This window comes from Echinops telfairi, unplaced genomic scaffold (genome assembly GCF_000313985.2).
Source record: "Echinops telfairi isolate 266 unplaced genomic scaffold, ASM31398v2 ScPeMD7_443;HRSCAF=831, whole genome shotgun sequence".
Lineage (NCBI taxonomy): Eukaryota > Metazoa > Chordata > Mammalia > Afrosoricida > Tenrecidae > Echinops > Echinops telfairi.
The window spans coordinates 47,286,496-47,298,551 of record NW_022104341.1 but is presented as its reverse complement, the minus strand read 5'-3'; the positions used below and the strand labels follow the sequence as shown (position 1 = coordinate 47,298,551).

The 12,056-nt window shown below is 41.8% G+C and overlaps 1 protein-coding gene across 1 annotated transcript in view; it reads left to right on the top strand.

Annotated features, from left to right (window-relative positions):
- The first annotated feature begins 1,959 nt into the window (after nucleotides 1-1,959).
- MSH4 (mutS homolog 4) overlaps nucleotides 1,960-12,056 on the top strand; it is a 92,627-nt gene continuing 82,530 nt past the window's right edge. Inside the window, exons 1-2 of the mRNA XM_045291737.1 lie at nucleotides 1,960-2,161; nucleotides 4,125-4,307. Of these exons, the coding sequence (XP_045147672.1) occupies nucleotides 1,960-2,161; nucleotides 4,125-4,307 (385 nt within the window). The remainder of the gene's footprint in view (nucleotides 2,162-4,124; nucleotides 4,308-12,056) is intronic.

Sequence of the window (12,056 nt, the reverse complement as noted above, 5' to 3'; positions counted from 1 at the left end):
TTCTCCTCCTGTCCCACTATCATGCTCAGTCCCCACCAGGATTTCAGCACTTCCTCTTTGTTACGTTCCCCTTGATCCTGCCCTACCAGGTCTTGGAGTACTTTTTTATTCATTCGCATCATCCCTAAGATTGGTAATGCTGACTTGGGGTACCAAAATCACCACCTTGGGTAAATTGACTTACACTTGACCCTAGAATTAATTTATCCATAGGATTTCTGTAGGAGTAGACATCCTCATTATCCCAGGGAGCACTTGGGGAGTTTGGTATGACCTTATAGCCCAATTTGTAACCCACTACTCAGTACTGCTTATATGTGCCACAGAATTAAACTTCTCAAGGATTACTATTTAGTAACGCCCTGCTAATGTTCTTAAAACTAAATATTTTGTGTATGAAAATGGTGCAAACAGTTGAAGAAGCTATTTCCTTCCTGCCATAGTTTTGTATATAGCAAGGATGGACTATTCAATAAATTACACATGGGTTTACTTATACTTAACAACTTGTATATTCCTGTTTGTCCACACAAAACACTGCCAACCGAGTCTATAACTAGGGGAGTAGAAAGCCTAGTCTTTCTCCAGCAAAGCAGTTGGTTTCAAACTGCTGAACATGCAGATTACTGCCTAATGTACAACTACTACATCAGGGAATTAAGTACTAAGTAGAAACAAGCCTTTATATATGTACTGTGCTTACTGGTTAATTTTGTCTCCTGAATGTAGGGCGGGGCACTGTTACTGTCACTGCTACCTGTAACAAATTGACTCAGCATGACCCTATAGGGCAATGATTCTCAACTTGTGGGTCATGACCCCTTTCGGGGTCGAAGGACCCTTTCACAGGGGTCACCTGATTCACAGCAGCAACATTACAGTGAGGATGTAGCAACAAAATTTTATGGTTGGGTTGTCACCACAACATGAACTATTAAAAGGGTCATGGCCTTACAAAGGTTGAGAACCATTGTGATAGGGTCAGTAGAACTGCCCCTGTGGGTTTGAGACTGCAGATGCATGGGACTAGACTCCCTTGAAGTGACTGGTGGTTTGTAGCTGCTGACTTTCCAATTAGCCCAATGTGTAATAGTCAAAATTGACTCAACAGCACCTAATAGCCTACTGTTGGTATGAGTTCAGCTGCTAACCCCAAGTTCAGTGGCTAGAGCCCACCTGCCATTCCACTGGAGAAAGATGAGATTGCTTCCATAGATTTTTGAAGTATTGGAAATCCAAAGAGGCAGTGCCACTCTGCCCTATAGGGCTGTGTTTTCTTTTGGCCTGTAATTCATCTCTGCCCATCCATAGATATATAACCTACTGACATCTAGTGGATTCTGAGTCAGCCTAGATAGGGTTTTCTGAGAAATTACTCTGGGAGCAGCCTGTCTCCTTGAGCCATGAGTGGTATTGACAATTGTTTATATTCTCTTGAAGGCATTTGGTGCGTAATGATCAACAGCTACATTTAAGACGCTAGTGTATTGTGGGATTTAATTAAATAGGTGCAAAACTGTAAGAAGGCAATAGGGTGCTGAGAATAGTGGGGTATTCATTAATGAACCCGGAGAAATTAAGGCCCGTATAGGTTGAGGAGGGAACCCTGGTGGCGTAGAGCTTTTATGTTGGACTGCAGTCTTCAAGGTAGGCATCAAGGAACGGCGAACTCGCGGAACGGGCAGACCTCTCCCAGCGTCGACTCCATGGCACCAAGATTATGGTTGAGCAGAGCATGCACCTAGATTTCTTTGACAGTCGGTGATGGCCTTGGCCGCAGCTAGCAGCGAGAGCCCAACGTCAGATTTACGTGGGGTGGAAGGGCGCGTTTCTGTGCGCCTGCGCTCTTGGCCTCCAGTGCGCCTGCGCACCGCCTCTCCCGCCTTCTTCAGCAGTGCTTTGCCTCGGGCTGCGTGAGGGGACGTCCGGAAACCCTTGCGCTGTGGAAGACTGAGGAAGATGTTGAGACCTGGGGTGTCCACCTCACCTTCTGTGCCGGTGGCTTCTCCCTCTTCAGTAGAGACATGCCCCCAGGGTCCCCGCTACAATTTCGGACTCCAGGAAGCTCTTCCGAGCAGCCCGCCAGCGCAGGGCGGCACGTCCGGAGGGGCAGGCGACAGGAGCAGCAGCAGCACGCAGCCAGGCTCCCGGCCGGCGCAAGGCAAGGAGCGGGCAGGCGGGTGGGCTGGTGAGGCGACCCCGGAAAGTGCCCTTGGTGGCCTGGCTGGAGGAGGACAAGGCTTCGCCCCTCCAGTTGGTTCTATGACAAGGCTGTGAGGAATGGCTGAGTCTGAAGAAGGGAGGAAGTTACATCCGGGATACCTTTCCTCCGACAGCATCCCAGAAAACCCAAACAACCGAACTGGGTAGAACTTCCCGTGAGCTTCCGAGTCTTTCCCCAGAAGGCAATGACAAATGACAGAATTTGTTCATGCGCTTAGAATACTGAGCCTCAACTGGACACCCCCTTACAGAAGGGTCGTGGGGAGGAGATGAGCCAGTCAGGATGCAGTGTAGCAACAATGAAAATACAACTTTCCTCTAGTTCTTAAATGCTCCCCCACCCCCACTATCATGATCCCAATTAACCTTACAAGTCTGGCTAGACCAGAGGATGTACACTGGTTCAGATAGGATCTGGAAGCGCAGGGAATCCAGGGCGGATGATCCCTACAGGACCAGTGGTGTGAGTGGTGATACTGGGAGGATAGAGGAGGGTGGGGTGGAAAGAGGGAACCGAATATAAGGATCTACATGTGACCTCCTCCTTGGGGGACGGACAATAGAAAAGTGGGTGAAGGGAGATGTCGGACAGTGTTAAGATATGACAAAATAACAATTTATAAATTATCAAGGGCTCATGAGGGAGAGGGGACCGGGGAGGGAAAATGAGCTGATACCAAGGGCTCAAGTAGAAAGAAAATGTTGAGAAGGATGATGGCAACAAATGTACAAATGTACAAATGTGCTTGACACAGTAGATGGATGTATGGGTTGGGATAAGAGTTGTACAAGCCCCCAATAAGATGATTTAAGAAAAAGAAAAGTGAGCCTCTTGACTGCTGAACTGAAGCCACCAAGTCCCCTCTAGAGGAGTATGAGAACAGATCAAGTCATCTGTTGAGGCGAATAATTGGCATAGATTTAGTATTAAAATATAAATAATTTTTATCAGCTCTTTTTAAAAATTCTGTCACTCTCCCCATGGCAAAATCATTACCATTATATCACAGGATTGAAACCCATTGGTTAGACAGCAAATACCAAATCTGTGGGTCATTTCTTTCCTTCTCATTTGGCCTTACCACCAGTATTTAGTGTTTTTGACTACACTTGAACACTCTTACTTGGATGCCCCTGTTTTTCTCCTACCTTCTAGAGAACTGGTATGCTTACTACTTTTAGTTTTCAAATTCTTGGGTTTTCCTTGGCATCCATTCCCTAGCCCGTACCCTTATTTCCTTTGCTTTTGCAGCAAAGGTATACACACATGCAAATATCCTTTGTTTCTCTCTCTCTATTCATCCATATACTCCCACTACTTAGGTACAGCCTTTCAAGTATTATAATAAAGCTATAAAATAAATATCATATCAATAGGTAAGCACATAGATAAGGAACTGATTCAAAGTGAATCTAATTTAAAACTCTTTACTATTAATTTGCATGGCAGGAGATAATTTCAGTGAGAATTTGTTCCATGTTTACCCATAGATTCCTTCAGTATTACAACTCAGAGCTTGAGTTTTTTTTCTTCAATTCTTTGAGTTTGAGAAATACCAAATCTGTTCTTCCCTGTTTTCTAACCCTAAGCCTTTGTACCTTTCATCATAATACTTTAGTTTGTCAAGCCACCCTTTGAAAACTTCTGTTCAGTACTTTTACTTAATCATTTGTACCGTTCCCTGTAGCTACCGTTCACTCTTTCAAAGAGAAAGCTTCCTTTGTATTTTAGTATAAGGTTATTTAGCAATAATACTAAATTTATCATAATTTGCTATATTTAAAAAAAGCAGAATGAAGTTTTATTTAAAATAAAGATAATATAAATTATAGGGATTAATACATCATTAATTACTTAACATTAAATCTTTAAGAATTGACACTTAAGTTTTCTCATTTAGGTTCATCCTTTGAGAATAGAAGAGCTCATGCAGAAGGTACATTTGCATCAAATTTTACTTTTGTTACAAGCTCATCTTCTACCCGAGACCCTAATCATCCTCAAATACTAAAAACTCCATTGACTGCTGGAAATGCTCAAAGATCAGGTCATAGAAATTGGACACCTCAAGTGGGATATTCAGGTAAATGTACCAGAAGATTGACCTAAATGGCATTTTGTAACTTACAGTTTTGCAAAGTATAATGTAGGTGTTTAGATTTATATGAAGTTATTTGTAACTGATAATCTGGGTGATAGAAAGATAAATATATCAATTTACTCTTTGGGGCTGAGTTAAGAAACCTATGTAATTTGTAATATTTGTTAAGTGTCTGTCTTAAACCATTGAGACATTAAGCACAAGAAAGAGAAAGCTCTCCCTTTAAAATTATTTTATCTGTTATTAATATAACAGCACTGGCCACCTTGCGCTTTTTTCCCCCTTGTTCTTATTAAAAACAGTCTTGATCTTCTTGTGCGTTGCCTTTCCATGTCGAGTATGAGTATCTCATTAAGTTTCTCTCTTTCTCATGCTTTTACACACACACGCATATACACGCAGAGACATAAAAAGACATTGAGAATGAATGGAATTGTACTTGTATTGAATCAATTGATCCTTCTAAGAATGTTTGAAATACTGAGGCTTTCTACTGTGAACAGTGGCTCTACATTTACTTGTGTTTTTCCATAAAGTTTTATAGTTCTCTATATGGATGTTTCATACATTTTGACTAGATTTATTGTTATGGTACCTTATAATTTTTGTGGCTATTGGTCTTTTAAAATACTATATTTCCCAAATGCTTATATCTGGTATACAGAAATGCAGTATACTTTTATTGATTGTTTTTTGGTCACTTTGCCATAATCTTACTATTTTTAGTACTTTTTGATCCCAGTTTCTGTTAAGATCAAATATCTAATATATAATATTAGATTCAAATATCTAATAATAATAATAATAAGCAACTGCATAATATCTCCCTAGTTAGTGTATCTTGCATCATCTCATGTTACTTCTTTATTTGTATTCTGTGTTTCAACCATTCTGAACTTTTTCTAGGACTTTAAACATGGTACCTCATTCTCAGGCTTTTGTTCATGGTATTTCCTTTGCTTTAGAAAACTCTCTCTCCTGATTGATATATTTAACTATTATTTATTTAGTCCTCAAATATAAGCTTATAAAAAGTAGTTAAATATTTAAATAATTAAATATTACTCAGCCACTGAATTTGATCCTACCAGCTGCTCTGTGGGAGAAAGATGTAGCAGTCTGCTTCCATAATGATTTACAGCCTTGAAAACTCCATGGGGCAGTTATCCTCTTCTATATCACTGTTATAAGCTGGAATTGATTTGATGTCATTAAATAAACTTAGCTGTAACCTGTTTGGAAAATTTCATTTGACCCTCGTAAATCTGAGTTAATGTGTTACGTGCTCCCATTTTGCTCTGATTTTTACTGAAATTTCTATTTTAGTTTCTTATTTCTCTGCTGGACTATAAACTCTCTGAAGGCAGAGCTTAGCATCTAGACCCAATCAAAAGATGAAACCACATGGTAAATCAAACAGAGGCACTATCACATAAAGAATTGTTAAACTATTATTATTGGAGAGTGCATTTAGAATATAAGACAACTGTTTATGACACCTTAGGACTGAGAGAAAATACCAAGGAAGGACTGATTAGAAAACAAGCAGGGTGGGTGAGGAGCAGGTGGTAACTGACATTTGAGTGTGCAGTGGGGATGGAGGTAGGTGTCAGTGTCTGCATACCTCCTTGTCAGGAGGATGGTGGCATCAAGAGGATTGTGGGAGAGAATCCTTCTATTGGAAGAAGATGAAAGAGCAGAGGGAATCGGACACCTGCTGCAGGCAGGAGGACTAGTGTGTAAGGTGTTTGTATTGAGAATATGGTGGGAAGGTGATCACTGTGCCATGTTGGCACTATGAAATTGATGAGGGACATCACATTCTGGGTGGGCAACTGGCACAGAGCACAGCTGATGTCATCACATCCACATTGCTGACTCACAGTTTTGTAGCTGGAAAATGCAGTACAGAGCCCCTTCATCCTAGAAGGTTATTCTCCAAGAGTCCTTGACAGGTAGTTGATATGACCCTTTTAGGCATAATCCTTTATGTGACATAAATATTAGCTTTTATGCCTGTGATTATAATCCTATTTTGAAAAGCATTCTCAGAATTCGATGCGATAGATGCTGAGTGTCCACCTTACTAGAAGGTGTGAACCAAGTCATCACCCTTTGTTTCTTTGGGGGTGTTGTTTACAGAAAGACAAAAACAACACCTCCTTCAAAACCACTCCTCTATGTGTAAGAATGAGGCATCTCCTGGGACCATCAAGAAGAGCTACCAGTGGAGTATGTTCAATATCCCTAGCTGAAGTACCAGGTAGGCATCTGGTAGACCAGAGGCATCAGAAGCTGTGGCATGGAGACCATGGGACAGAGCAAAGGAGCCAGGCTGAGATCAGAGGCCAAGGCAAAGAGACCATAAGACAGAACAGTTACAGCATGGAGACTACGAGACTGGGTGTCAGAGTACGTGAGGTAGACACCAAGGGTGGTTGAGAGGCTGAGGACCAGAGAGAGCCATGGCTATTGTCAGAGTAGAAGTGTTGCTCTGGGACAATAACTGTATCCTTACTGTTTAATGATCTTGACTTGTGGTGAACTGTTAACTTCCCTAATAAACTCTCATAATTGTAATTTTTGTCTGTCAGTTCTGTGTGATCAATTGCAATGAATTATGGAACCCAGTAGAAAAGAAGAATGTCATGGAGGAATGGTTTTTGTCAGAATAAGTAGATAGAGGAAAGAGGCATGTTTTAACCCCTGCTCCTGGCATAGGCCATGGGCTGGTGAGAAACTTGATTCTTCTTCTTTGTAGCCAGAGGAGGTCCGATGTGGCCTCTGCCATTTCAGTGTTCTATTGAGAAAGCTTAGCATCACGTTCACTTAATGTGGGGTCCCAGCTCCCACAATCAAATGAGCCCAAGGGGTGGTTATGTAATTGAGGGGTAAATTAAAAGAGACATCAGACAAGATAAGGCATGCTAGACTCACCTGCATGACTGCCATGACTTCAGGAGCCAGGTCTGTGCAGAGAAAGAATATATTTCCAACCAAGGCTTATATACACTCTAGGGGCACTCAAGCCTCACTAATTACAGGTAACCACATACCTAACAGTGGGCTGTACCCCAAACCTAAAGGTCCCTGCGTACATTGGGGGAGTAACCTAACACCAGTGCCGGGGGCAGGTAAGAGGGAGTGACTGTCTTCAGAGTCTAGAGAGCAATAGCACATGTCTACCTCTAAAGTTAAAGCTGCTAGCTAGATGGCAATCAGCCATGTAGTTGTAAGAGGTAACCTTAAGGTAGCACTATTATGGGAAGATATAGTGGGGAACAATATTAATTATGAGAATGTGATTGGGACTCATCCAACTCATGGGTGAAGGACTCCCTCGACCCCAGAAACCCAGCCTGCCAGGCTTCTTTTTTCTTTTCAGGTTTCTTAATACATGAAAATATAGGATTCATCCATATACACTCTCTTCCCTTTCTCAGCTTCCCACATAAAAATGCTTAAAAGAATTTTGTCCATCATTCCAGAGTTTATATTGAAGGATAAATTTCGAGCTGAGGGATAATAAATTATTAATTGGCATAGACTACCCTCCTGACTACTCATTTTCCATATATATTCTTCAATGTATAAAATGGAGGAGCCCTGCTGGTATAGTGGTTATGTGCTAGGCTTTGATCCACATGGCAGTTCGAAATCACCAGCACCTCCTGTAGGCAGTTATAGTCTCAGAAAACCACAGGGAATCAACTCAAAGGCAGTTTTTGGTATATATTTAGTCTTATTAAAACAACTTTAGATTTGTATCTGACTAATTATATATATGTTTTTTACAACAAAGAATTCCATACTCATCCCCAAAATGAGAAGGCTCAGTTCCAGTATGTATCTAACATAGGCTGGATCATCTCAAATTCAATCATAAGTCCACTAAATACTGTGTTGCCTAAAGAGTAAATTGTAAAATTAACCTGAAATATCTTTTAGAACTACTCTATAGGGAGTGATCTTTGAGAAGCAGTTTGTTAAGAAACAAAGGCCTCTTTTGTCTACTATTTGAGCACTGGCTGTTTAAACCCACTGCCAGAGCTCATTCTGACTCAGTGACCCTACAGGACAGCATAGAACTGCCCCTTTGGTTTTCTGAGTCTGTTAATCTTTATGGGAACAGAAAGCCTTTTTGTTTCCTCTCCAACAGAAAGCACACTGATCTGTCTCAATGTGACTGGTGAATTCAACTAACTCACTATGCCACTAGGGTCCCATTAGTATATACAAATAAACACATGTATGTAGAGGAAATACGTGAAGCTACTGTAGTCTTTGATTCAGTAATAGGTCATATCACAGTTTATATCTAAGGCTTCCTTTAAGTATTCCTTCTCTACCTTCAGCCCTATGTGTAGCTGCTATGGGGTTTTTTATTTGTTTGTTTTTAACCTGGTGGAGTGACCCAAGGCATCATTTCTAAAGGGTCTAAGTACTCAGTCATCCTGCCTTTTTTGGGGGTGGTGGGGTGCTATAATTTTCCATTGTCCTTAAAAAGGAAGTAGGAAGAAGGGCTGCAGAAACTCCCTGGGTCCAGACGAAGGCCCCTTTGTACTATTGTATCTAGCAACATGATTTCTTTTTGTTTATCGGGACCAATAACTCAAGCCAAGGGAAGACTCCCAAACCAAACTCAGTGCCATGGAGTCAATTTTGACTCATATCAACCTTACAGGACAGAGTAGAACTGCCTCCTTGGGTTTCTGAGGTTGTAAACCTTAATGGGAAAAGACGGCCTCATCTTTCCCCTGTGGAGTGACTGGTAGTTTTGAACTTCTAACCTTGTGATTTGCAGCCCAGAGCATAACCCACTATATCATCAGAGCGCCTTAGAAAACTTCCCTCGGCAAGAGGTAAGATTCCCTTGCTTCTTGGCCTTTTAAGTGGAGGGCACCAGTGAGGTCCTGCCCTTACCTCCTGCCTCCTCTGCCTCCCACCCATCTTGGCTTTGAAGCCAGCATTGCATTCAACCCATGCTCCACATCTCTTCTTGCTTCCTCCCTGCCTGACATTTGAGGTCCACAGTGTGAAAACATAACAATCTAAGCTTAAACCTACCTCTCAAACTGCCTTGGCCCCAGGAGCACACTGCAAAGGGATCTCATTATTCTAAAACAGAGCCACATTTTGCTTAAACCTGACGTTTGTCTATTTATAACCTTTCCATGGCCTCCCATCACAGAAAACCCCACATCCTTCCTATGGAGGGCCCATGGATTGATCCTGCCCACCTCTTGAACATCTCTCTCTTTTTCTTTTTGTATCTTAACTTTTCTTCTTTAACTTTCTATTGTGAATTAGGTAGGGGTTTCCATTTTGGACCATCACGATTTAAGCAGCGTCTCAAACATACCAATATCTTTCTCTGTCTCATCGTTTTTTACTCTTTCCCCCCTTGTAGAATAATATCTTTCTCTTCCCCCAGGTTAACGTCTATCTTTTACCCTATTGCTCTTCCTTACCTCCTTTCCTCTCCAACCCTTGGTGTTCATCAAAGTCTGGTTCTTTTGGTCTAAGAAACTTTCACTTTGATTTTTTTAAATAACAGGGCTGGGGAACATATTTTTTTTCCTGTCAAGGACCATTTGGCTATTTACAGCATTCTGGTGCCATACTGGTCAAGCACTGAATGAAATCACCCCCTAATGTGATGGCTGGAATTGTTTCTCTTTGGTGAGGCCTGTGATGTTAGCTGGAATTGATGATTTCGTGGGCCTTATATGAACTAGGGGCTGGATGTTCCCTACCTCTGTTTTATAATGGTGGTCTCTTAAAATATTTCTTCTACCTTTGTGATTGACTAACTTTATGGAGCATAATGTCCTACAAATTCATCCTTGCCATTAAGTGCTTTACAATTTCATTACTTTTCAACACATATTGAACAACCCTGTCTCTTGTTCATAATCGCTGTCACACTGGTCTTTCCCCTCGCTCCTTGTATTTGCTAAATTCCCTCTTCAGGCCTTGATGCATGTTTTTCACTTGGACTCGGCTTCTCTCCACACAGACTTTCAACATGGTTGTGCCTTCTTGGTTTTTGGGTGTGAGCTTACACTCAGTCTAAAGTAGCACCCTTCTCACCATGCTTCATTTCCCCCATACTACACATCACTCACTCCCTGGCATGGCTACAGTTCACCTTGGTGTTGTTTGCTTTCTCTGCTAGAATGTAAGCTCCATGTGGGCAGGCCCATTACTTTTGATTCACCACTGTACCCCAAGGGCAGAATGGTGCCTACCAGAGAGGAAATGCCCCCAAAGTGTTCGCTGAATGATTCAACATTTGCCTATGCCTGTAATGTTGACAACGGTGTCCCTATCCTGCCACAATCTCCTCCCCATCCTTTTGCAGCTCCATACAGGCAACCACAAGGATGAACCTTGAGAATGTTTTGTTAGATACAAAGAGACAAATATGAATGATCTCATTTATATAAACTATCCAGAAAAGGCAAATGCAGAGATACCAAGTTTATTAATGGCTCCTAGGGGCTGGAGGAGCCCTGGTGGCATAGTGGGATATGCATTGGTGGCATATGCATTGGGCTGTTAACTGCAGGGCCAGCAATTCAAAACCACCAGCATTTGGAGAAAGATGGACTTTCTACTCTCATAAAGAGTTACAGTCTTGTATGGACGGGATCAGGTATCAAAAAAACCAAAACAAGCAACTATATCAATGCAAGGGAAGGGGCTTGGAGTGGAGACCCAAAGCCCATCTGTAGACAATTGGATATTCCCTCACAGAAGGGTGGTAAGGAAGGGATGATTCAACCAAGGTGTAGTATAGCACTGACAAATCACACATCATTCTTTTAGTTCCAGAATGTTTCCTCCTCCCGACTACCATGACCCAGTTCCACCTTACAAATCTTGCTAGACCAGAGAACACACATTGGTACAGATAAGAGCTCTTGACACATGGAATTCAGAACAGATAAACCTCTCAGGAACAGTAGTGGGGTAACAATATCATGAGGGTAGGGGGATGGTGAGGTGTGATGGAAAGAGGGAGAAAGGTGGAACCCATCACAAGTTATGATATTTTAGCCCCCACCCCCCAAATAACAGAAATGTAGGTGAAGGGAGACAATGGACAGTATAATATATGAAATAATGATAGTATATAATCGATCAAGGAGCAGGAAAGGTGTGGGAGGGAGGGGAAAAAAAGAGGATCTTATACCAAGGGCTCAAGTAGAAAATGTTTTGGACATGATATGGCAACATAGGTACAAATATGCTTGATATAATTGATATATGGAATGTTATAAGATCTGTAAGAGCCCCCAATAAAGTGATTAAAAAAGAAAAGAAAACTCCTCCCCTCTCTCTTTTTCCTTTGTTGGTTCAGTAGCATAAATAAGAAGCTTAAAATGGCCAGGCAATGAGAACATTTTTGTGTCAATTGTGGAACTATTACTATTACCCTTGGGGACAAAGATCTCCCAACCAACAGAGCTCAAAGTTGCCAGGATAGGAAGCAAAAATTCATAAGGTGGATAAGTAGTTGTGATAGTAAGAGGAGCCACTCCCATTTCACTCCTCAATTCTGGCAGTGCTCATTTTGAGTAGCATCATTCAATGGCCTCTCATTTAAAGTATAAATACACCCTATAAGATAGAGCCCCGGATGAACAATCTGGAGGAGAAAACAACGGGACTGACAGTTCCGGGGGGACATGGGAGAGGGGGAGGAGGGGGGAAGGGAAGAAGAGG